This window comes from Vombatus ursinus, unplaced genomic scaffold, assembly GCF_900497805.2.
Source record: "Vombatus ursinus unplaced genomic scaffold, bare-nosed wombat genome assembly UNPS02010193.1, whole genome shotgun sequence".
In the NCBI taxonomy this organism is placed as follows: domain Eukaryota; kingdom Metazoa; phylum Chordata; class Mammalia; order Diprotodontia; family Vombatidae; genus Vombatus; species Vombatus ursinus.
In genome coordinates, this window is record NW_020949971.1 from 5,732,305 (window position 1) to 5,756,775 (window position 24,471).

At 44.6% G+C, this 24,471-nt stretch overlaps 1 protein-coding gene across 2 annotated transcripts in view; it reads right to left on the reverse strand.

Annotated features, from left to right (window-relative positions):
* SEC24D (SEC24 homolog D, COPII coat complex component) overlaps positions 1-24,471 on the reverse strand; it is a 105,930-nt gene that overhangs the window by 52,252 nt on the left and 29,207 nt on the right. For both annotated transcript variants that reach the window (XM_027853645.1, XM_027853644.1), the window contains exons 6-7: positions 24,006-24,117; positions 20,604-20,731 (exon numbers count right to left, since the gene is read on the reverse strand). In XM_027853645.1, the coding sequence (XP_027709446.1) occupies positions 20,604-20,731; positions 24,006-24,117 (240 nt within the window). The remainder of the gene's footprint in view (positions 1-20,603; positions 20,732-24,005; positions 24,118-24,471) is intronic.

Consider the following 24,471-nt stretch of genomic DNA (forward strand, 5'->3'; position numbering starts at 1 on the left):
CAGAAGCTGTCCCACCTGTTGCTTCTCACTCTGCCCTGGGGGGCAGCACGGGGCGGGGGGGGGCAAGCAGAGCAGAGCAGGCAGGATCCTCCTTCATATGACACACGGCTGCCCCCCTTCAAGGCAGCCTGAAACCACGAGAGCTTTTTGGCTACCATGCCAGGTACTTGACTCATACTTGATTCATGGGGTTCACTAAAACCCTCAGATCGTTTTCAGACAATTGATCAGCAGATAGCATTTAGACTATGTGATGAGCTCTGTGCTAAGTGCTGGAGCTATAAAAACAAAAAGTAGGCCCTGCCCTCATGGAGCTTACATTCGAATGAGATAGACAAGCCCTGAGTTTAAATTCTGTATCAGACACTTACTAGCTGTGTGATTGTGAGGAAGTCACTTAACCACACTCCATCTTAGTTTCCTCATTTATAAAATGGGAATAATAGCACCTAACTCACAGGGTTGTTGTGAGGACCAAATAAGGTAATATATGTAAAGTTCTTGGCAAACCTTAAAGTACTATACAAATGCTTATTATTATTATTATTATTATTAATTATTTGTTGTATGCATAGCATGTAGAACGGGGCTGAAAACTATTAAGCACTTAATAAACACTTGTTTTTTGTCTGATTGAATGTGGTATAGTAAGTAGAGAGCCAGCCTCTGATACAGAAAGACCTGGGTTCAGGTCTTAGCTGTATCACCCTGGACAAGTCACTTAATCTCTCAAGTTCAATGTCAACGGGGCAGGGGCTCCCCAGTGAAATGCCCCAGAGATCTGTGCTTGGCCCCGGATTGTTTAACCTGGTTATTAGTGACTTAGAAAAAGTGACAGAAAGCTGACTTATCTCAGGTAACTGACTGGCTATAAGGTTTAGAAAAGGTATGGAAGCCATTTCCTATACCCCTAAAATCTCAGGTCCAGACCCCCAAAAAGGCCAAAGTCACAAAGTCAAAAGCCACAGGAAGCTTTCTCTGATGCCCCTCCTCAGTAATGGCCTTCCTTTTGTTCCCCACAGGGCATTCTGTTTGTCCCGTACCCCTGTTCCCCCCTCCCCATAAAGCATTTTTCATAAAATGGGGAAGGTGAGCATGACATGATCTAGGTTTGTGCCTTATTCCCCTACAAAAGCATGGTGGGGAAGGGGAAGGGATGTGTGTATCTTCCTTCAGTGCCTAGCACAGGGTTCTACATGGAGCAGGTACTTAAGTGTTTCTGGAAAGACTGGTGAACCCCGAGAAAGATTTGTATTAACGGAGGCCAGGCATTCAGACAAGATTCTCCACACTCAGACATGCAGACAGCAGAGCCAGGAAGATGGCACTTACAGCAAAGATCCTCTAGGGGGCACTGTGCTACCAGAGATTGCAACCCAGCTCTCCTGCTGGATGCCATTGTCTCTAACCAGACAATGACTGGTTCTGTTGGCCTTGGCTCCTCTTCTGCTCTACCCCCATTTTACCAAGCTTCTATCCACCTGCATCCATGAGCATCCCCTTCCCCTTTAAAAATTACACACATGTGAATGGAAGCAAGTTCAGAATCTAAAGACTATTTTAGGTCTACAGGGTAACAGGGCAGAGAGAGAGAGAGAAGGGAAGAGGAAAGAGAGAGAGAGGAAAGGAGGGAGAGAGGAAAAGAGAGAGGGAGAGAGAGAGAAGGAGGGAGAGAAGGAGGGAGAGAGGGAGAGAGAGAGAGGGAGGAGAGGGAGAGAGGGAGGAGAGAGAGACTGACTGGGTGTGTGATTTCATTGATATAGGGAACTCCCAAGTGAGGAAACTCCTCCCAGTACAGGCGGCACCTGCCTCTGTACCTTCTCCTAATGAGGTGCCATCTTGGCCCTTGGAGTGAAGTGGTTTGTCCCAGGATCACACCGCTAGTGTCTATCTGAGGCTGCATCTGAACTCGATGCACCTGCATAATCCATAGGGTGGTGTGATAATCAAAGAGGCACTATGATTATAGAGTGCATTCAGGGAGGCGCAGAGTCCAGAGCAGGGGAAGGGACAGGCCACAAAGGGAGTGGTGCGGTCCGTCCTGGTGCCTCATTCTTCGGATGGGCATTGGCAAGCTGAAAAATGGTCAAAATGGAGGACGAGCTAAAGATGGGAGGGGCCTCAAGATGGCGACAGCTGAGGACTGATGGGTGCAGAAGCTGGCAATGTGTCCAGGCTGGCGAACGGGCCCTGATCTGTCTTCAAGTGCTTCAAGGGGGATTAGGGAATAGACTGCACCTTCTCGGTCTGAGAGTAGGACCAGGAAAATTGGCTGCAAGTCACAAGGGAGATTTTAACGTTATATAAAGAAGAACTTCCAACAATTCGAGCCATGCAACGGTAGAAAGAGCCGCCTGGAAAGATTGCGCTTTCTTCCTCACTGCACGTCTCTTCACCAAAGCCCAGATGACCGTTTGCTGGGTGTCAGGCTGATCTGTGAGGTCCTTCTAGTTCGGAAGCTGTTCTCTCCAGGCCTCGGTTCCCTCATCCATCCCTTCTACCTTGAAATTGCATGAACCAATTCTGACAAGTTGAAAATATGAGCTTGGGAGTTAGTTGGCAGAAACTTTGCATGTTTGGCTTTCAAAGTCTCAATATTCTTGGAAACGAGGGAGAAGAAAGATTCACTTTTATTCTGATTTTAAAATAAGGCCAGAAGAAATCTGTACCTTGGTACATAAAAGGTGCCCCACATGCCACTGGAAAGCACCATGTGGTCTGGAACAATTTTCAAAGGCTACAAGTCAAACAATTCCAAAATAGAAAGGTGAGACTCAGCCTTGAGGGCTGCTCTAAAAACCTCGTGACCGACAGTGAGTGGCTCTTCCTTTGTGGCAGCTGACCTTTGATCACTATAATTGCAGAAAGCACAACCAAAGATATCTCAGGGGCTGTGTTGGGGTGAGATGCTTCTTCCTTTCCCAATATTCCTCTACAGGTATGCCTGAGCATCCCCAGAACTTAGAGGAGGAACCAGATGGAGAATAGTCAGAAGACAGGAATGTGCCCAAGAGAAGAATGATTGGATGATAGGTAAGAATGGCCCAAAGGAGCCTGTGCAAATGACATGGGGAAGGGGAGACTCTTAGAGGTGCTGGCCACCTCCGGCCAAATAGGAAGGAGGTCTCCAGGTGCACCCTGGAAAGCTGTGCTTGGCCATGGCTACATTACGTTTTGATCAATGATTCAGATGAAGGGATGGTAGATAGGCTTATCATTTCAGATGGCATGAACTTGAGTGGGAGAAGATATTTTAAATGACAGAATAAAGTTTCAGAACAGGCCTCCTGACTCTTACCTTTGACAATTTGTCAATCTGACTGGGAACTTGCCATCTAGAAGCTTCATCACCTCGTGTTCAGAACTAAAGATTCCAGGAGTCAACAAACAACAAACTTGCTATGTGCCAGGCAGAAGTATGGAGGAAGAGCTTACCAGGCATGGGGCACAGCCTGGACAAAGGTGTGGAGATAAGAGATGAAATATCACAGAATTATAGATTTACAGTCAGAATGAACCTCAGAACCCATCTAGTCCATCATTCTCATTTCAGGGAAACAGAGAAAGGTTCAGAATGGTTAAGTAACTTGCTCAAGGTTACACAGGTAGTAAATGTCAGTGGTGAGATTTGAACCCTGGTCCTCTGACTTAGAGCCAGTGCTCTTTCCACTGTACCATGAATAGCAAGGACAATTTTGGCAGGAATTTATAGTGTATGATGGAGAGTAATGGCTAGTCAGGGGCAGCTAGGTGGCACCTGGGTGGATAGAGCTCTGGGCCTGGAGTCAAGAAGACCTGAGTTGAAATCCAGTCTCAGACATTTACTAGCTGTATGACCCTGAGCAAATCACTTAACTATTTGCTTCAGTTCCTTATCTGTAAAATAGAGGCACAATGGAGAAGGAAATGGCAAACCACTCCAGTATCTTTGTCAAGGAAACCCCATGGACATCGTCCATGTACAGTCATGTAGAGTTGGACACAACTGAATAACAATGGCTAGTCATTCTGGAGGGATGGATGGGAGTCAGTCTATGAAGGACTTTATATTCCAAAGAGAAGAGTTTTTATTTTTCCTTCAGGACATAGGGAGCCACTAAGACTTCTTGAGGAGGGGAATGATACAATCAGACCCGTGCTTTGGGAAGATCACGGAAGCAACTGTGGCAAGAGGGGCTCAAGGGAGTAAAAATACTTGGTATTTTCAGAAGTGACTTTCAATGACAGAGAGTCAGAGATCTTAGACTGGGCGGGGATCCGAGTCATCATTAATCCACCCCCCGCATTCTCAGATGAGGAAATCAAGGCCCAGAACGCAAAGTGCTTTGGCCAAGGTCAGTCTTACTTAGTGACCAAACCAGACCTAGAACCAATGCCTCCTGACTTCTTGTGGTACCCCTGAATTTAAGTGAAGAATATTAGTCACATTAAATCATTCACAGAAAAAGAAAAAAAAATTCCTTTCCTTTTCTCCTGAAGCCATGATGTTATAGTGTCTATGATGAGGTCTGTAAGTAATGAGTAAACATTTAGATCTAGGAGGTAGCTCTAAGAGGTTAAAAATTCCAAACTGACAGACGATGTTGGGGTCATGAGCATCATGGAATGCCGACGCTATTTTTTATAAAGCAATAAATTTCACCCTGTTTGGGACTAGGACATAGCACATAAACACTGGTTTTGAAAGATTATGGAAATGTACATAGTAAGTATGTCTCGGGGTATAGATTATCCTTCATTTATAAACATTCGAATTGTAAATGTTTAAATATGTTATGTGCATGGTTATTTTCTCCTTCCATCTTCTCGGAACTACCTTGAGAGGACCCATACTCAAATGAACTGATCATGTCAGCTAGTGGCCTGCGAAGGACTGTGTGTTCCGATCTCTCTTCCCCACCACTTCCTTTCTTTCCCCCACACACGTGCCATTTGTCTTACTTTCTTCTGACCTTGTGGTTTACAGTGCAGTTAGTTCTATCTTAGGCAATCTCTTTCTCACATAAACACATAAAATCTGTGACTCATTCTATCCTCCCATCTCCTTTCTTTCAATTAAAAAACACATTCTATTGACAGCTTTTGTTTTTTATCATAGTCCTTTCCCAAGCCTCTTCAGATGAAGCATACCTTTCGTCCCCCTCCTTTCTAAGTCCTCCTCGGTTATTTCAGAAAAAGAGTCTCCTTTTCTCTCGCTCTCTGACTCGTTCACCCGGTCTGCTCCCTTTACCTCCCCTCATTCTGCTCGTAAGGGGGCCACTTTCGTCATGGCAGAATCCATAACCTCTGAGTACAGACCCAGGACACACCTACTACATCACACAGCAGAAAGAAACAGCCACAGACGGTGACAGTGGGGGTCACCTCTGGGAAGACAGCCCGTCTGCTCCTTGTCTCCAGGGGTCACGTAATTTTTTTATATTTGTATACTTAGTGTTTTGCACAGGTAGGAGTGAACTCTATTAATAGAGTCCAAGTTAAAAAAGGTATCACAGCAGTAAGAGGGAAGTGATAGGCATTTATAAAGTGCCACTATGTGCCAGGCAAGCCTTTTACAAATATGTCATTTGATCCTTACAACTCTGGGAAGTAGGTGCAATTGTGATCCAAATTTTACAGTTGAGGAAACTGAGGAAGAGGTTAAGCAACCTTCCCTGGGCTCACACAACTTATGAGTGTCTGAGGCTGGATTTGAACTTGGGTCTTCCCGACTCCATGCTCAGCACTCTATCTACTGTGCCACCTAGCTAACTCCAAGAGATTAGCAAAGAAAGAACCAATATCTTACAGCAACATTAAAGGTCAATCTATTTAATTTCTCATAAGATTTTATAGCATATTAATAATAATTCCCATTTCTATACAACTTTTGTGCTTACAAAGCACTTGTCTTTGTAATTTGTGAATTTGGTAGCTGTATTACCCCTGTTTGACAAATGAGGAAACTGAGGCTCAGAGGAGTTAAATGACTTACCTTCAGTCTTAAAGCTAACGCATACCAGAGCCAGGCTTTAAGCCCAGGTCTCCAGATTCCAAGAACACGGTTCTTTCTACTACAGTATGAATTAGTAAGTGCCAACTATTTCTTGAATGTCCTGGAGTACTTGATTCTAAGAGATTGTCAGCAGTGAGGTCTGATGGATGGTCTATGTAGAAACATGAACCAGCCATGTACGGAGATAATCCAGGCCTGTGATGGACAACCATGCCTGAAAATGCGAAGGATTTAAACAATTAAGCCCCAGGAAGAGGGGGATGTGACTGTAGGACGACTGAGAGGAGTCACCTGGGCTCTCTGGAGGAAGTCCCATGCACAAGAGGAAAACCCCAAAGCACTCACATTTGGGTTTCTTTTGCACTGTCCTATGTAGTATTTATTCAGCAAAGATGTGACTTCCAAACCAACAGAATCAAAAGAGCTCTTAGAGAGAAATAAAATGAGAGGTGGCACTAGGGAGCTAGAGTCCGGGGCAAGTCACTTAATCACTCAGCCTCAGTTACTTCACCTGTAAAACGGGGATAATATTGGTACTTTCTTCCCATGGTTTTTGTGAAGATAAAATGAGATAATATTTGGAAAGTGCTTTGAATATCCTCAAATACTATATAAATGATGATGATGATGATGATGCCTGGAGGTACCATTCCTTGTTCAGGCATCAAAAATTATACCTTCACATCACCTTGGAATATTTTTCTGAATGTTTTGAAAATATGCTTTAAATTGGGGTTTTCTTGGCAGATACTGGAGTGGTTTGCCCTTTCCTTCTCATTTTACAGATGAGGAAATTGAGGCAAACAGAGTTAAGTGACTTGCCCAGGATCACACAGTTAGTATCTGAGGTCATATTTGAATTCAGGAAGATGAGTCTTCCTGACTCCAGGCCCAATACTCTACCCACTGCATTGCCTCGTGGCCCCATTTCTTCCCTACTGCCTTCAAAAATGCCAATCTCTCCATCCATAAAAAACCTCTGCTAGACCCAACCATCCCCTTGAAGTGTTATCTTATATCTTTTTCTCTTTCACAGCCAAACCTGTAGGATCTCTAACTCCTCAGTCCTCCGCAATCTGGTTTACAACCTCAATTATCCAAACGAATCGGCTCTCTTCAGTTACCTACGTACGATCTTTTCATTACCAAATCTCAAGGTATTTTCTTGGTTTGTCAGAATTCCTCAGTGCTGCTGCCTGGGTGAATGTGGAGCACAAAGGAAGTGGCCATTTCAGTTAGCACTTGTACTCCTTTAAAACTTACTGGAAATCAATTAATTTATATTGAATGTTATGTTCCATGAATGTTTCATCGCGTACCAATCTCCAGCCTGAATTCTTGGACTTCCCTAAGCTAAACGTGGTCCAGAAAACAAAGCCACTTTCCAGGACTGTCTACCAAGCTGCCTGAGGTTGTAATCGGTGTTGATGGAAGGAGCATCCTGCCCTGAGTCCCAACCGCTGTTCTTTGTGAAGTATGAAAGCACTGCTATGTTCTCTAATCATTAGCACCAGGCAAAGAAAACACAAAACACTGTCACTCTTTCAGAGGAAGGCTCACTGGGAGAGGATTTTATAACTTGTGTCAAAAATGAATTAGTTTTGTCATCTGCAAATGCAATGTGGATTACAAGAGACGACTTGTAACCCTATGCATTTCCCCAGGTTTCTGTGAAGAAAGTGAGATGTTTTCTCTTTCTTATTTTCATAATTAATTTCTTCTTTAAGCCTGAAGATTTACAAAATTTTCTTTGTTATAATGCTATGAGGAGGCAGAGAGTAAAAATATTAATATCCCCACTGTACAGATGAACAAACTGAGGGTCAAAGAGAGGAATTGATCTGTCTAGGGTCACGCCTTTTGTAAGTTTAATTATTTTTCAAAATCGTGAAACAAAAGTTTTTTCCACTGGTCTGGTTCCTTAGGGGTGAAAACTGAGGTCTCCTCTATTTCTATGCACTTTGTCTTTATCCCTTCTGTTCAGAGAGAATCACAGATCTGTGCGACTCAATTCAATCAAACAAACATTAAGTCCTCACTATATGATCAGGGTGCCGTGGTGGGGGTTGGGAGCATGAAAAGAGATAAACGCAAGAAGGCTAAGACAATGAATCCCACCAGCCAAGCGGACCTCCAAACGGGAGAAAAAAGAGCCAGACCGGCAGAGTGTTCTGTGAGAAAGAGGGCCAAGGTCTTCTTCAAAACAAACACAGCTGCTCCCTCTTGGTGTTTCCATGAAGGGCTTCTGGGAGCTGAGTAGCTGCTGATGGCGACCTCGTTCAGGCAGTGCCCTCAATGGAAGGGCTGCAGGACTGAGTGCTCACACATAGTCCCAAGCCCAGTGTGGGCCACAAAGCCCCTGACGGAGCAGCTGTCAGGCACAGCAGGCCAGATTCGTGACTTTTGCATCAACAATGGTTAGCGGTTCTTAAATAGTAATTGACCAGTTGGATTTGATTTTAGATTTTTTGCTGACACAGCCTCCTAGATGATGGGCATATTTTTAAAGGTCAGCAACATATTTTCATTCTTGGAGCAGCTGTTAGAAACATCTGAAACCCCTCAAGCAAGGGGGTATGTACATATCTCTCCTCATTGCATCATAAACGTGGAGGGCTTTTTTCTTCGTCAGTTCATGTTGGTTTCCATGGGAATCATGTTTCAGCAACTAATTAGAGGCCTTTTGGAAGAGGAACTTATGTCACCGGAGTCACAGTGGACTGTAACTCAATCACTATCTCATTCAGAGGCAGAAAGTGACCCAGACCCTAGACCTGGACCCAGCACTGAAGGGAGAGAGCACAGTGACTCCCACCTGGGAAACCAGCTGGTATTTTCTGTGCTGAAACAACACCCTTCTTCTTCTTCATTTCTTTTTTTTTCTAACACTAACACTCACCCAGCGATCTTGTATGACTGCTGGTCATTGGAGAGAGCATCTATGTCGATGAGATCCTAAGTCAATGCGTATATGGTGGACAGTGTCCCAGAGAAACTGAATGAAAATATTCATTGAGACCAATGAACTTTTGGAGATATTAATGAGGAAGTTTTCCCTGCAACCCAATAGTTAGTAAACTTGACTTTCTCAGGAAATGGCAGGGCAGCTTTTGACTCTAAAGATAGGACAGAGTTGAGGTAAGACAAGGCACAGGATAGGAATTAAACACTCCTTGATTATTCAGGATTAAGAATTGGTTGACATCTCCAGTCCATGCAACTCACTCTCTGGCAGACATCATCCACAACAGCACTGTTCAAAGTGAGTTCTTTGACAAAAAGTGCTTTCTTTGATGCTTTGGTAGACCAGGGACCCTGCTGATGTGAGCACTCTTTCCACGGGGCTACATTACTCTTCCATTTTTTTGTTCCCCCTTTTCCCTTTGTGATTCCTGTCTGGGGGTTTCCACAAAGCCCTAGAGGCCATACCATCACCCTTCTGACTACTTTCTGAGTTCCAGCGTAGGCCTACTTGTTATCCCTCCATTCTGACACATAGCCAATCCAGCTTCTTTTCCAGTCATAAATACCATTGATGATGTCTTTTATGACACTTTCTTACACATAATTGGCTGGGCAACAGGCAGAATCATCACTACTGGGGACACCTTACTCATATTGTCATCCAGAATCCATCCTGAATGGGGAAAACCACTTACCATGGGGTTGGGGCAACATGGTAGCCCTCTACCCTCTTCTCTTCCCCCTTTACCCTGGCTGTTTGACTGTTCACAGAACTTGGATGAGATGGCAGTCAACAACTCTATACCAACAGGCCTAACCCTTTGTCCTTCTACTGTCTCCTAAGTTCCTCCAGACCTTACCATCTGTCGTGTTTCTATCTCCTGGCGTTCTCATCTGATGACTTAGTTCTCTCATGTGGAAACTTATCTTCTACCCCACCACTGAGCCTTTATGGGAGCCTATTTCCCCACATAGGTCCTTTCATTTACTTATTTATTTCTGCCGGGACTAATTGCTCTAAATTCTTTTAAGAAAGAATTCTAAGTTGAACTAACTTCTGAATCTTTAAAATTTCCAACCGTTTGGTCTTAATTTTGTACTCCGGAGCAGAAGACAACAAATAAACCCTCTCTTCCTCATGTCATCTTTTAAAATTTGAAGCCAGCTATCTCTTCTCCCTAATTCTTCTTTTGAATGAGCTCAATGGTAGCAAATCTTCACCTTTGGAAGTTGGGTTTTGGGGGGGCCGACAAACAAACAAAAACCATTCAGAGGCAAGTCTACCAAATATAGGGAGGGGTCACATCGAGGGAATAAAGGTTTTTGTCAAAGTATAAATGATCATTATAAAGTAACAAGACTCGTATTCTCGTGTATCTTGAAACCTGACCCTGAAGGCAATTTGAAAGAAGACGTTCCAAAGGTATTTGAGCAATGCTAACACTGTTGGAACAAGATACTCCATATGGAGGGTCAACATTCATTTGGATACAGACATTCTTCTATGTCTGTTTAACAAATCAGTTGCATAAGAAGACCCCCTCCCCCTGCTCCTTTGGCAGGGTCATGGAGCACAGGTGTGGAATGCTGCGCAGAATGTCAGATTTTCTGACGTGCTGATCGGTTTGACTGCATTTCTTTCCTTTTATTCTTTTAAAAAAATGCTTTGTTGTAAGGGGTGTCTCCCTGGACAGGGAGGGACATGGGGAAATCCAGATGTTGTTTAAAAAAAAGGTATCAAAAATACATTTTAAAAATCAGTCAAATGATTTTATAGCCCACTGTGTGCAATTCATTTCTATATCCCTAATGAGATATTCATTTGAATTTCAAAAGAGTAACAATAATTTTTGATTTAAGAGTTCATGGCAATTCACCATCAGCTATGATTTCCACTCATCTACAGTAGATAGACAAGAGTTCCCAGATCTCTCAACCTGAATTCATAAGATTTTTTAAAAAAAGGAATTGTAGCTTTCCAACCAAAATGTAGTCCTCTGAAGGACAAATAAGTGTCCCTGCCCAATTCAGAAATGTAAAGATGCCTGGATGAGATGGCAGTCAACAACTCTATGCCAACAGGCCTAACCCTTTGTCCTTCTACTGTCTCCTAAGTTCCTCCAGATCTTACCATCTGCCATGTTTCCATCTCCTGGCATTCTCATCTGATGACACAGTCATCACAAAAACAACTGGCACCCTTCTCCCCCAGAACTGAACGATCCTAGTTTTTTTATGCGAAATCCAAGAAAGGAGCCAGCAATAGAAGCCTGGGCCACAGATGTCTCTACACAGACAAAGAATAATAAGAAAGACAAACAAGAGATGCTAATGTAAAGGAGGAAAAGTCAAACTTGAAACTGTCACTGAACCGTGGTGAAGTGGGACCTATGATGCCAATGTGACTCTGAGGATATACTTTAAAAGAAACTGAATTCTTCAAAAGTATAACCTCCAAAGAAGCAGGGTTGGTAAAAGAGGGCGGAGGTGAAGCGGAGGGCAGAGTGGCACTGTAGATGAGGATGCTATATTCATGCAAGGAAATCCTGGAACCAGAGGGAGGAAGCACGGTGGAGAGATGGTCGTCCAGAAGTGATGTCATCACAATATGCTCCTGACCATCTGTATAGGAACGGTACTCAGAGGAAGAGCTCAGGAAATACATCATAAGGCAGGAAATTAACAGTGGAGGTATTCGATTATCTGGAACGTCGATCAACAAACATTTATTAAGCACCTACATGTGCCAGCACTGTGCTAAGTGTTGGGATTAAAAAGAAAGGCAAGACTGTCCTTTCTTAAGGAGCTCACAGTCTAAGGGGGAGATAATATGCAAACAATTATGAACAAACAAACTACAGACAGGATAACTGGAGCTGATCAGTAGAGAGAGGCGCTATAGCATTAGCATAAAGGCTTCTTACCAGATGTCAGATTTTAGCTGGGGTCTGACAGAAGCCCGGGAAGCCAGGAGGCAGAGATAAGGAGGGAAAGCACTCCAGGCAAGGGGGTCAGTGGCCAGTGAAAATGCAGAGTAAGGAGGTGGTCTGTCTACTGTGAGCTACAGCAGGGGAGGTCAGCGTCCCGGGACCACCGTCTACATGGAGGGGACTGAGCTATGAGAAGAATTTCTGCTGGAGTTCTCATTGTGCCAAAAGCAGAGCCCCCACTCAATTCTCGGCTTGTCTTCCTAATTTCATCCCTAGAAATGTAAAGAAATGAATGAAGGGAAATGGCAGATGGGGCTAGGTGAGGAGCCCAAGAAGGATGAGGGCTGAGGACAGCCTTGGGCTGAGACCTGGATATCCCTAATGGGGAACCACTCCCAAAACATCCCAGTGGAGGCCGCCACTTCTGGATGCATTTCTTTTGTGGTACAAGTGTGGTGATGTCCTTTCTACGTGGCATTTATGCATATTCGTCAGGGTTTTAATTCATAGATCGCTAGAGCTACAAGAAACTTTGGAGACCACAGAATCACAGGAATGCTAGATTTCAAGTGTAGGGCATTTGAGAGGCCATCTCAGTGGGAGCAAACTCACCAGGTATATAAGATCCCTGCGGGTACGTATTGACTTAGAAAACCACATATCGATGTTATCTCTGTTCTATTGTCGTTTTGTTTATTTTGTTAAAAACTGGCAGCTACATTTCAGCATGGTTTGGGCCACGTTCTGTGGTTCTGGAGCCATAGGAGCAGGTGGCTGGACACCTCTGGTCTGGTCTACTTCCCTCAGTTTATGGCCCAGAGATGCTGCTCGTCTGGCCTGAGGCCACAGGGAAAGAATGGCGCATGCAGAGTTTGGATCCAGGTTCCCTAACCCCCAAGCTAGAGCTCTCTCCTGCACCCTCCTGCCTTGGCTGGTCCCCTTTCCAAAGCTCACCTTTGCCTGAACAGACAAAGAACAGACAAAGCTCAGATAAAGCTCTGCCTTGTGTCTGCTGTGACATCACCACAGTTCCCAGGATTCCTCCGATAGGCTGCTCCAAAGGTCACTTCAGCCTGAGCAGTGTGTGAGCATTGTTCCCCTAAAAGGCCACTCTCCTTTCCAGGCTCTCTGAGGAGCCTATAATGGCAAGGCCATGTGTCTTGCAGAGGCTTCCTGACAAGGATAACATCGGCTGGTTTTAAGACTCTGATCAGCCCAGATTCGACTTCTGTGGCCTGAAGCCTCTTCCTGGCACACTCCCCAAGATCTGACATGGGTCACACTACATGGTGTCCCGAAGGGCATACTTTAGAGTTCTCAAGCCCCTAAACCCACAACACTCCTGCAGCAGACTGTAACTGAGAAATATTTAACAAAATAAATCAATAAAAATACAATGAAACATTAAAATAAAATACAAAGGTAAAATAAAGAAAAACTATTAAAATAGTTATTAAAGTAAATTAAAAGAAAAAGAAAATATTGTATTAAATTAAAATCAAATAAATTTATTAAATATAAATTAAAATAAATTATGTTAAAATAAAATAAAACATTTAAATATTAAAATAAAATTAAACTAAAAACCAATATAGATAACATTACATTTTAAAATAGTCAGTGCAGCAGGGATCCTTACGTATGGATTAGTGGCTCTATTTCAATTTGAGTTTGACACCAGAGCTTTAGAGGACTAGTCACCAAAGTAGGGCTTCGGACTGACCCACGGCCCTTCCCAGTATCCTTTGCTGGATCTTCCCCCGGTCACACCTGTTGACCTTGGCAGTCGTCCAGGGGTTTATCTTGGGCTCTCTTTTCTCCATACGATCTGACTTGGTGATCTCATTAATTCCCATGTGTTCAATTAACATGACTATGCAGATGAGTCTCAGATTTCTTTATTCAGCCCTCACCTTTCTCTCAACTTCTAGTCGCCCATCACCAACTAGCTGATGGGACATCTGGAAGGGGTGTCGACATTTCCAAAATGGAACTCGATGTCTCTTTTCCACCACCCTCCCCTTTTCTCAACTTCCCTATTATGATTGAGCATGACCCCGTCTTCCTAGTCACCCAGGCTTGAGACCCTGTTGTCATGCTCAGTTCTTCAGGCACTCCACATCTCTGATCCGGTGCCTTGGACGTGCCCCCTTCTCTCCTCGGACACTGCCACCCCTCCAGGCCAGGCTCTCATCACCTCAGGCCTGGACTGTTGAAACAGCGACTGGCGGGTGTGGCTGCCGCAAGCCTCTTGCCATTCCAGGCCATCCTCCGCTTCCCTGCCAGAGTGCTCAGACTAAATTTAGCACACTCCCCTACAGGGGCTCCCTATTACTGCTGGAGTTTGGTTTTTTTTTAGCATGATTTCATCTTTATCTCATTCTTTTATGATTTCTATGTCGATTTTAATGTATATAATGATTACAACAGTTGTGTGTATATAATTTATAAATAGGTTAATGCTTTCATTGTGGTGGCGCATACTCAAACATTTTTTACTGATAGGAGTGATGGACCCCACTGATTTAGCACCACAAAATGGCCCAAACATCTAGAGTTCATAGGATCAGAGAGCTGGAAGGCACCTTGCAATTCATCGCATCCAGGTCTTTTATTTTACAGAGCAGGAAATTCAGATCAAGAAAGGGAACTTCACCTAAGTTCAGCTACAGAGTTGAAACTATCCTGTGTTTTGTAGATGCAGAAACTGAGATCCATAGAGGTGAAGTGACTTATCTAAGGTCACACAATTAGCGTCAGACTTGGAACCCAGGTCCTTGGATGCCAGAGCCATTGTTATTTCTATTGCCCAGCTCTCTAAGCAGAAGGGTAAGGACACTTTTGTAGGGCCTTGCTCTACCAGTTAGCACATAACCAAGCATTTACAGAGGGAGACAGAAGGTAAGAAATGAATGACGGGAATGCCCCAAACAGTGTGATCCGCAGTCTTGGTCTTGGCTGCTCCTGGGATCTGCAGGATCAATTTTTCATGCAGAGCGGCCGCGGCGTCTTATATTAACCACTCCACGGTTATGTCTTGGGGACACTGAAAATCTCTGGGAAACTGAAAAAAACTAAATTGTTACCCAGAATGCATCTCCCAGAGGGATCTTGGAATCGGAATATGAGCAGGTGCAATCTTGCCGGATGAGGATAGAAATGTCGTAAGTTTAGCTTCAGATACATGACCAAAAGAGAAACTGAACAATCCCTTCCCGACAGATGGGGATCCCCGCGTGTCTGGCACTCGGATCTAAAAGGAGGTAAGATTCTGTCTTTGTCATCACCGCCACACGTGAGCATAACAAAGTCAATGAAGGAGCCTTCAGAGTGGGGCCCAGAGCAGGAGCTCCAGCCCTCAGACCTGTGGCCTGCTGCCACGGATTGGATTTAAGTGAGGCAGAGCTGCATAAAGGCATCGCCTCACTCTGGCTTCCCGAGTCATCGAAGTCCAGTGGCAAGACAAAAGTCAGGACAGCTGGGGATGACCGTGACGTCTTTGATGTCTGACCGCACTCCGAGCGTTCCACAGCGCCCGCCCCGGTCGCCTTCATGGCCATTGGAATGAATTGTTCTCATCCTCCCACTCCACTGGGGAAGTCCTCACGAGTCTGCCGGAATCCCCCCCACTAACTCACCCGTCGGGTCTCTTCATCCTGAGTTAGCCTGCCTGCCAAGAAAGCTTTACTGGGGTGCAGCCGCTCCATATGCGATGGCTTCTTGGAGCCACAGGTGAGGCTTGGGGACAGGTAGACACGGAAGGTGCTTGAGCAGCCCCGACGAGGCTCTCACCCCAGAGGTGCTAATCCTCCCTGTATGTCCCTTACGTCCCACGGGTGGGATGAAAACAGGACAGGGGAGTGGATAGAAGGCTTGCTTGGGTTCAAATCCTGCCTCTGACGCACACTCAACGTGTGACCCTTGGGCCACAACCTCTCAGGACTCTAGGCGACTCATTATAACTAAGCTGTAGAAAAGGTCTCAACTTGCTTAGTAGAGGGTATTTCCTCACCTGGGAGTTCTCTACGCCAACAAAATCCTGGGTCCAATCCCTATTCCTATCTAAATCCTGAGGCATGATGCTCTCACTCCACACTTATACCAAATCAGGATTTCTCTTTATTTGGTGAGAACAGAAACTATACATCGCTCTAAGTAGACCTAGATGAGACTCTAAGAGATTCCTTAGCATACTGGTACTGAAAGTTTCTGGTGTCAGGACCCTCTTAACACTTTTAAAAATTATTGAGGCCCCCACCTCCGTTAAGAGCTTTTGTTTATACTGGTTATCTATCAATCTGCACTTGATCAGAAATGAAAACATCTTAGTATTATTATGAAAAAAATTTGACCTCACAGACCTGCTGAAAGGTTCTCAAGGATCACCAAGAGTCCAAGGATCACACTCTGAGAACTGTTAATTGAGCATAACCCCTTTCTCTAGAAAGCTGAGGTGACTTACCCAAGGTCACACATCTAGCTAGTGGCTGAGCCAGACTGGACCCTGTTCTCTGGGTGCCACACTGCTTCTCAGTTAGGTAAAATCCCAGCTGGAAAGTCCTGCCAGCCCTTGGATTTCTAGGATTCTACATGATTTCTGCACTGCTTCTTCAGATATAGCATCAAAGCAGAATCATCAATTTCTTAACATGAAAACCACAGAGATCTGATTTCTAATTGTTCGAAACACAGTGACATGGGCCCTTTGCAAACCACCAAAAGCAGCTTGAAAATTAAACGCCAGGAAAACAAAGTGATAGAGAAGGATGATGTCCCTAGCCCCAGGACATCCATCGTAAGCCAGGGCTGGTCAGCAGAGGTGCTGAGGCAGCTGAGCTTCGTTTGTTTGGCGGAACTGTTGCTAACACAAGGCTGAGTTAGAAGGCGTGTTGTCCAGCAGCCACTGATGTTATAGAAACTGCCCTAAACAAACCTCCCCGGCGGAGACCAAATCTGGAGGTCCTGGAAGGACGCAGAGAGGGCGCCTGGCCCCCGATGCTTCAGAGGCGATGGAATGTCCATAAATCAAAAAGGGAGGTATTCAAGGAAGAAAAACAAGGGGGTGCTGCTCAGCTGTGCTCGTGCTAAAGGAAAAAACGTATAGAACTTTATACGAGATTGTCCCTTTGAAGAATGACAGATAACCCGTCTCCTTCCCCTGTCACCTTTTATTTTAAAAATATAGTTTTCGCCAGGAAAAGGTTTATCCTTCCCAGCCGACAGCTGTTTGGAGTTAAATAATTGAAGAAGAATAGCAGCTAGCAGTTTTACAGCTCCTTAAGGTTTGCAAAGAGCTTTACACGCAGGCAGACCTCAGAGATGGTGCCGGTTTGTTCCAGACACCACCACAATAAAGCAATTATCTCAACGACGCGAGTCACATGAACTTTTTGGTTTCCCAATGTATACAGAAGTTACGCTGACACTGTACTGCAGTCTATTTAGTATGCAATAGTATTATGTCTAGGGTATGGTTCCTGAAGGTTGGGGGGGCCGTGGCAATTTCTCAAGATGAGGCAACAACGCAGTTTGCCCCATTGATTGACTCTAACTTTCACTTGAACACTTAGAAACCATTGTAGGGTTATTAATTGACCTAATTTCAATCTGGTTGTGTCTCAGGAGATAGGAAGGCCCAAGTGGAGTGAGAGAGACTGGAATGGCCAGTGGGTGGAGCAGTCAGAACACACACCACATCTAGGAATTAAGTTCACAGTCTCATATAGGTGGCGTTCATGGTGCCCCAATATAATTACAATAGTAACAACGAGGATCACCGATCACAGGTCACCGTAACAGAGAGAATAATAAGGAAAAGGTGTGAAAGACTGCAAGAATTACCAAACTGTGACACAGAGATGCTATATGAGCACAAGCTGTTGGAAAAATGGCGCTAACAGACTTGCTGGACTCAGAGTTGCCACAAGCTTTAATGTGTAAAAAATGCATTATCTCTGAAGCGCGATAAAGCAAAGCACAATAAAACATGGTATAACTGTACTATCACTGCTGACCCTCTCAGCAGTCCTGAGAGGTAGGTGCTGTTATGATCCCCATTCTGTAGATAAGGAAACTGAGGCTCTGAAGGATGAAGTGACTTGCCCAGGGTCACATGACTACTAAAGGTCTGCGGCAGGATTCAAACTCAAGGCTTCTTGACAACAAGTCTAGTCCTCTATGCGCTAGCCAGCTGGCTCTCAAGGATCTGCGATTCTTTCCATTGACTCAGCGTCATTTATATTGATCTTTAAAATACACTGTCCCGGCATAATAAAAATGACAATTCTACCTAAACAAACCTACTTATTCAACGTGATCCCAAGAAAATGACCAAAAACGTATTTTATTGAGCCAGAAAAAATAATAACAAAATTCATTTGGAAGAACAAAAGGTCAAGAATATCAAAGGAAAAAATGTAAAGGAGGAAGGGTTAGCAGTACCAGATTTTCAACTATACTTGTTAGGCAGTAATTATGAAAACTATCTGGTACCGGCTAAGAAGCATGTTGTGAATGTAAGCATGATGCTAAAAAACGTATAAATGCACATGATCACCTTTGTCTGGGACCTGCACACACAATTTCTTTCACCTGAAAATGGCAGATATTGGTGTTTTTTAGTAAAGAAGTTGTTGAATGCTGCCACATCTGCTGTGTGTGACGGTGACACAGAAGGTGAAGGGCACAGCTGGCGTGGTCGGGTCCCATGGGTCATGCCCCTCCCTGGTGAGCTATGTCACAAGGCAGGCCAGGTGGAAGGATGGAGTGAGGACCAGGAAGATCTACAGTCATCTCCAGAAGAAACAAGCCCAACCAAGGCTGTGCCCTAGAGGTGACGGTCAGTGGCAGCACCAGCTAGATGGCACTTCTCTAAACGTGTGTGATTTTATTAGTATCAGGAGCTACCCCTCTACCAATGAAGGTCAGGGCCTTCCCTTCCATGTCGAGTCTCAGGAAGCCGCCTGGGCAGTGAAAGGTTACCCAGCTGGCCCAGGGTCCCAGAGCCAGGATATCTCAGATCCGTGACTCAAATCCAGGTCTTCTTAGCTGATTCCCTAGGTCGTGCCGCCTCTCTCATTAACAGCTGCTTAAAAGTTGTGTCCTCACAGTGCCTTCTCCCAAATCTGTAACAACTCCCTATTGTTCACCTGGGGAAATTCATCCTGGCATTCACGGCTTTGCCCAATTTGGCAATACCCAGCACCTCCAGACTCATCTGGTATCACTCTTCTCCACACGCTTCATCTCCAGCCGAACATCATACTCTCTGTTCCCACTACTGGGCCTCTGCTGAGGCTGTGTGCAGTGCCTGCCATGTCCCTCCTCTGCCTCTTCCTTTGTGAAACTGCCAGACATGCACAGGGTCTCATGGGATTTAAAGCTGGCAGACACTTCAGACACTAGCTAGTTTAAACCTTTCAGGCTAAAGAAGAGGAAAACGAGACTGAGAAAGGCGAATGACTCACCTAGTGTCCCCCAGGGAGCAGTAAGTAAAAAGGCGAGGATTTCCCCACCCCGGCCCTGTGGGATCTGAGCCCATCTCAAGGGTCACCTCCTCCTCAAGCCCTCCCTGATTCCCCAACTGTTCCCAGGCGTCTTCCCTTCCAGCACACACTCTACTTTGTGCACAGCCTTGGTGCCCATTTATCACCAGTGGGCAAATTGTAAAAATCACCTTGGCCTCAGTTTTCTACTCTGTAACGTGAAGAGGCTGATTGGATAATATCCAAGGCTCTTTTCTGCTTTAAAAAACATATGTTTCTCATATGTCCACTGTATACAAATTCACTCCATGACTCTCTTATTTCACTGACCTGGAAGTGAATCTTGAGTTCATCTCGGTGGAGGGTTAGTCTAGAAAGCACCTAAGGATCCTGTCATCTAGGCCAGGCCCTTCATTTTACAGATGGGAAACGGAGGCCTGAAGGGGCTATGAGGACAAACGTACTCCTGAAGGAAGCACCTCTTTGGAGCCAAGGAGAAATACACTGGGGATGCACCCACTGGGGGTGTTCAGCAGACTGCACCTCCAGCAACGTCCAGATTCCCCAGTGTCCTCCTCCTCCTCCCCTATCTCCCCAACTCCATCTCCTCAGAACTCCCAGCCTTCAGGCCCCTATGAGACACACGATGGCACTGGGTCCACCCGTCAGGCATCAGGGTTATCTGTGCACATCATCTCCCCTTACTAGAATGTGAGCTCCACGAGGGCAGAACCGGGTCCGATCTAAGCTCGGCATGATCTTCAGTGATCACCCAGTGCCCTTTACCTAGCGGGTGCTACTTAAAAAGGCTTGTTGGATCGAACTTGAGGTTGAGTTTGAAACCCAAGTGAAGGAATACCTTCGTCTGGTGGGAAGAGAGGCAGGTAACCAGATTTCAGACCCTGCCTTCATCACTGCAGTATTAGAACTGACCCACGGGAATTCTGGGAATGCATGGGGCAGGATGGTTACAAAGAAAAACAAAAACAAAAACTGAAACGAAAATGATTCGGTCAATTAAGGGTTTGTCTACACGAGACCCTAAAATTTGCTTGTAGAGGACTTTTTTGCTACTGAATAGAGTGATTTGACTAGATAGTTGGGTACCATGTAGACACGAGAGCCCCATTTGCAAAGCAGAGAACTAAGAGTTAAGAATGAAGCACTAAGCCCAGGAGGCATATCAGAGGAGTTATTACGTTGCCGTAAGCTTCTGTCCAATTTCCTTACCTCATTTGGAGGAACAGTGGCAAACGGCTTGATGATGGCAGCTAACGGGAGCTGGGATTGCTTGGCCATATCCGAAGTGGATGGAAAGCAGTATGTTGTACACCGGATATAACGAGGGCTGGCATTGCCTGAAATAGTAAAAAAAGGCTCATTAAAAAACCCAGTGAAGAGAATGTATCCTAAAATATTCACATGAAGAAACCCAATAGAATGAATGCAGCCATCCAGGTGGAGAAAAGCAGCCGGATGAAGAGTGCATGATGGTTCAGTCGTTTTCAGTCCTGTCTGACTCTCCATGAGCCCATTTGGCTTTTCGTGACAAAGATACTGGAGCGCCTTGCTATTTCCTTCTCCAGCTCATTTTTTCAGATGAGGAAACTGAGGCGTACAGTGTCAAATGACTTGCCCAGTCACACAGTTAGTAAGTGTCTGAGGCCAGATTTGAACCCATGAAGATGGATCTTCCTGACTCCGGGCCTGGTGCTCTACGCACTATGGCGCCCTCTAGCTGCCCTGAGGAGTGAATACTGCCGTACATAATGACTAATAATGCAAATAAAGTCATTGCGGAAAGGTAACAAAGTTCTGGTCACAACAATACTGATGTTCACTGCAGGAGTTAATGAACACATCCCTTATTTCTGTTAATAATCAATAAACTGTTTTGTGGAGAATGTCCTTTGTTAGGAGGGTTTATCCGAATGTTTGCTGGCAAGTATCAGTTGTGTCAAAGCAAAATTTATAAATAATTTAAAAGGGCTGTATATTAAACAGAAGGCAGCTAAGTGGCACAGTGGCTAGAGCACTGGGCTTGGAACCAGGAAGTCTCATCTTCCTGAGTTCAAATCCAGCCTCGGTCACTTGCTAGCTGTGTGACCTTGGGTAAGTCACTTAGACCTGTTTGCCTCAGTTTCTCATCTGTAAAATGAGCTGGAGAAGAAAATGGCAAACCCCTCCAGTGTCTTTTCCAAGAAAACTCCAAAATGGGGTCATGAAGAGTCAGACACAACTGAAACAACTTAACAACGACACCAACAACATTAAACAGATATAACATTTGGTCAACGGTCAACCCACTGAGAGCCCACAAATTTGATTCAATTCAATTTAATTAAGTATTTATGAAGCATTTACCATGTGCCAGATGCCATACTAGGTGCTGGGGAATCCAACACAAAAATGAAACAATACCTGCTTTCAAGAGTTGTTGGAGAGTTGTTCCCCCTTCTACTGGAGGGGAAACTACACCCTAATAATATACAAATAAACGGGAGGGCATTAATGATAGGGGGAATCAAGGAAGACCTTTTGTCAGACGCAGCACTTACGCTGATTCCTGGAGAGCTCGGGGCGTCTCAAGAGAAATATGCCTTGGACGGGTGCTCTAGATGGACAGTATAGAGCAGCGCAATGAGATGGTGCTGGCTTTAGAGTCCAGGGACCTGAGTTCAAATCCAGGCTCTGGTACTAGCTAGGTTACTTTGGACAAAATATTTAACCTCCTTAGGCCTCAGTTCACCGATCTGTAAATGGAGAGGTTGGACTAGGTATTCTCTCAGGATCCTTTCGGCTCCAAATTCACCATTCCATGAACCAGACACAGAATTAGAGGAGAGGAGGGGGCCAGGCCAACTTTGGAAATTCCATAGCACTTTTAATGAGCCCAAGATGCCCCCCCGTCATCAACACCTATCGTCTGAAGGCCCACATTGTCCTCGTGATGCTCTTGTGAAACATCCTGGTCACACGGTGGTCTCAAGATTGGAGGTCATAGGATCCTAGGGCAAGAAAGAACCTCAGAAATCACTGAGTACAGCCCCTGTTTGACAGATGAGGAAACCGAGACTCAGAGAGGTGAAGTCACACAGCCAATTAATGTCTAAGGAGGGATTTGAGGCCACGACTTCAGGACTCCAAGTCAAATGCGCTAAAAGGCAAAAGAAAGACGAGTGGTGACCTATTCCACCCCTTCGCATGAGTGTGGTACACTGCACGTAGTTTCAGACTTTTTTGATTTGGCAGCTAGGTGGAGCGGTGGATAGAGTGCTGGACCTGGATTCAGGAAGAACTGAGTTCAAATTCTGCCTCAGTCACTTACTAGCTGTGTGACCCTGGACAAATTAGTTATTCTCTGTCTGCCTCAGTTTCCTCATCTGCAAAATGGGGCTAAGAATAGCATCTACTTCCTAGGGTTATCATGAAAATAATGTGAAATTATGTTTATAAAGCACTCTATAAACAGCTACGTATGCTATAGAGCAGACCCACTGAAGTATCAGAGCAACCTTAAAGCTTACATTCTAGAAAATGCTTTTTGTTTTATATGTAAAAAGGGGAAAAATATCAAATAGTACTTTAAAAAATAACATGTTCCTACAAACTACCTACCCAGAGTTACCATATTGTGTCTACTTCTGCCTGATGGGGCCAAGCAGAAGAAAGCTAACCCCCTTCCACAGGACAGACCAGCCAATGCTTGACTACCACTCTCCTGTGCTTCTAAGACTTTTTAGACCCCTCATCATCCAGGGCACCATCCTCTGGCTGTGTCCCAGCGTGTCCACGTCCTTCATAAAATGTGCCCTCTAGAACTATGAGAAACTCCAGGCGAGGTCTGGGCAGGGCAGAGCGAGTTAGACCATCTCTCCCCATTCCTGATACCCTACAGTCACATTTTCTTAATGCAGCCCGAGATAGCAAGAATTTCAAATAGCAAATCATCAGTTTAAAGCTAGAAATGGCCTTAGAGACTCATTCACTTCCTCACTTTACAGGCCAAAAAATAGAGGACTAGATCAATTCACTGAATTTTTTTTTTTTGGCTAGGCAATGGGGTTAAGTGATTTGCCCAGGGTCACACAGCTAGTAAGTGTCAAGCATCTGAGGCCAGATTTGAACTCAAGTCCTCCTGACTCCAGGGCCGGTGCTCTATCTACTGCAACACGTAGCTGCCTCCATTCATTGAATTCTTAAGGTCATATAGCAAGTCTGCGGTAGGGCTGAGATGAGGACTCAAATTTTCTGACTCCTAATCCATTAATTGTTAACTATACCATGATTTCCATGACTAAGGAATTTACTTTGGAAATACACAGGCGAAAATATATCAAACAAAAAAAGAGAAATTTTAAGTTAAGGAAGTAAGACTTGGAAAGTTTCCCTACAATGACTATTTTATTACACTCAGTTTGAGCTTAACACTATGTTGTAGGGTAGAACTCAGCATCGTGGATCCCAAAAGGTCTTTGTTCCTGGCATAGCAGAAGGAAAGATGGTATTACAAGGTTATTTCACTCATGCATTGGTCCCATAGCAGGGCTGATAGCAAGCTCCCGGGTGCTTGCTGTTAGCAAGACGTCCCAACTCTGGAAAGTCCAATAACATGGCATTGAAAAGCTATACCTTGGTCTTGGATCACACAGTCCGTGGTTACCAGAGGGGGAACCTGGCCTCTCATGTTGGTAGCATAAACTTGACCGCTTCTGGTGGATCTGTCATTCTCAATCACCTGAATCTGACAAATGAGAAACCGCCAAAAAGTAAGTATTCTCTTAATTCATTTTTAAAGATTCTGTATTTTATTTTGTTATAAATATAGAAAAAAGTATGGTCCAATGACTAGAAAGCCAGTAGCCTCGGAACCAGGAAGACTGGTTGAGTCTTCTTTCTGCCACATACAGGTTACGTATGCCAGGGCACATCCCTAAAGTTCTCAGGCACCAGTTAACTCTTCAAGTCTTCAGAGAATGCATATTTCATCATGCAGAATTTCCCACACTTATGAAACAAGGTGAAAACACCTACAAGCAAAGCCTTAAAGAAAAATACTAATTTGACCCAAGTCCAACAAGAATTCCTGGAAGAATCA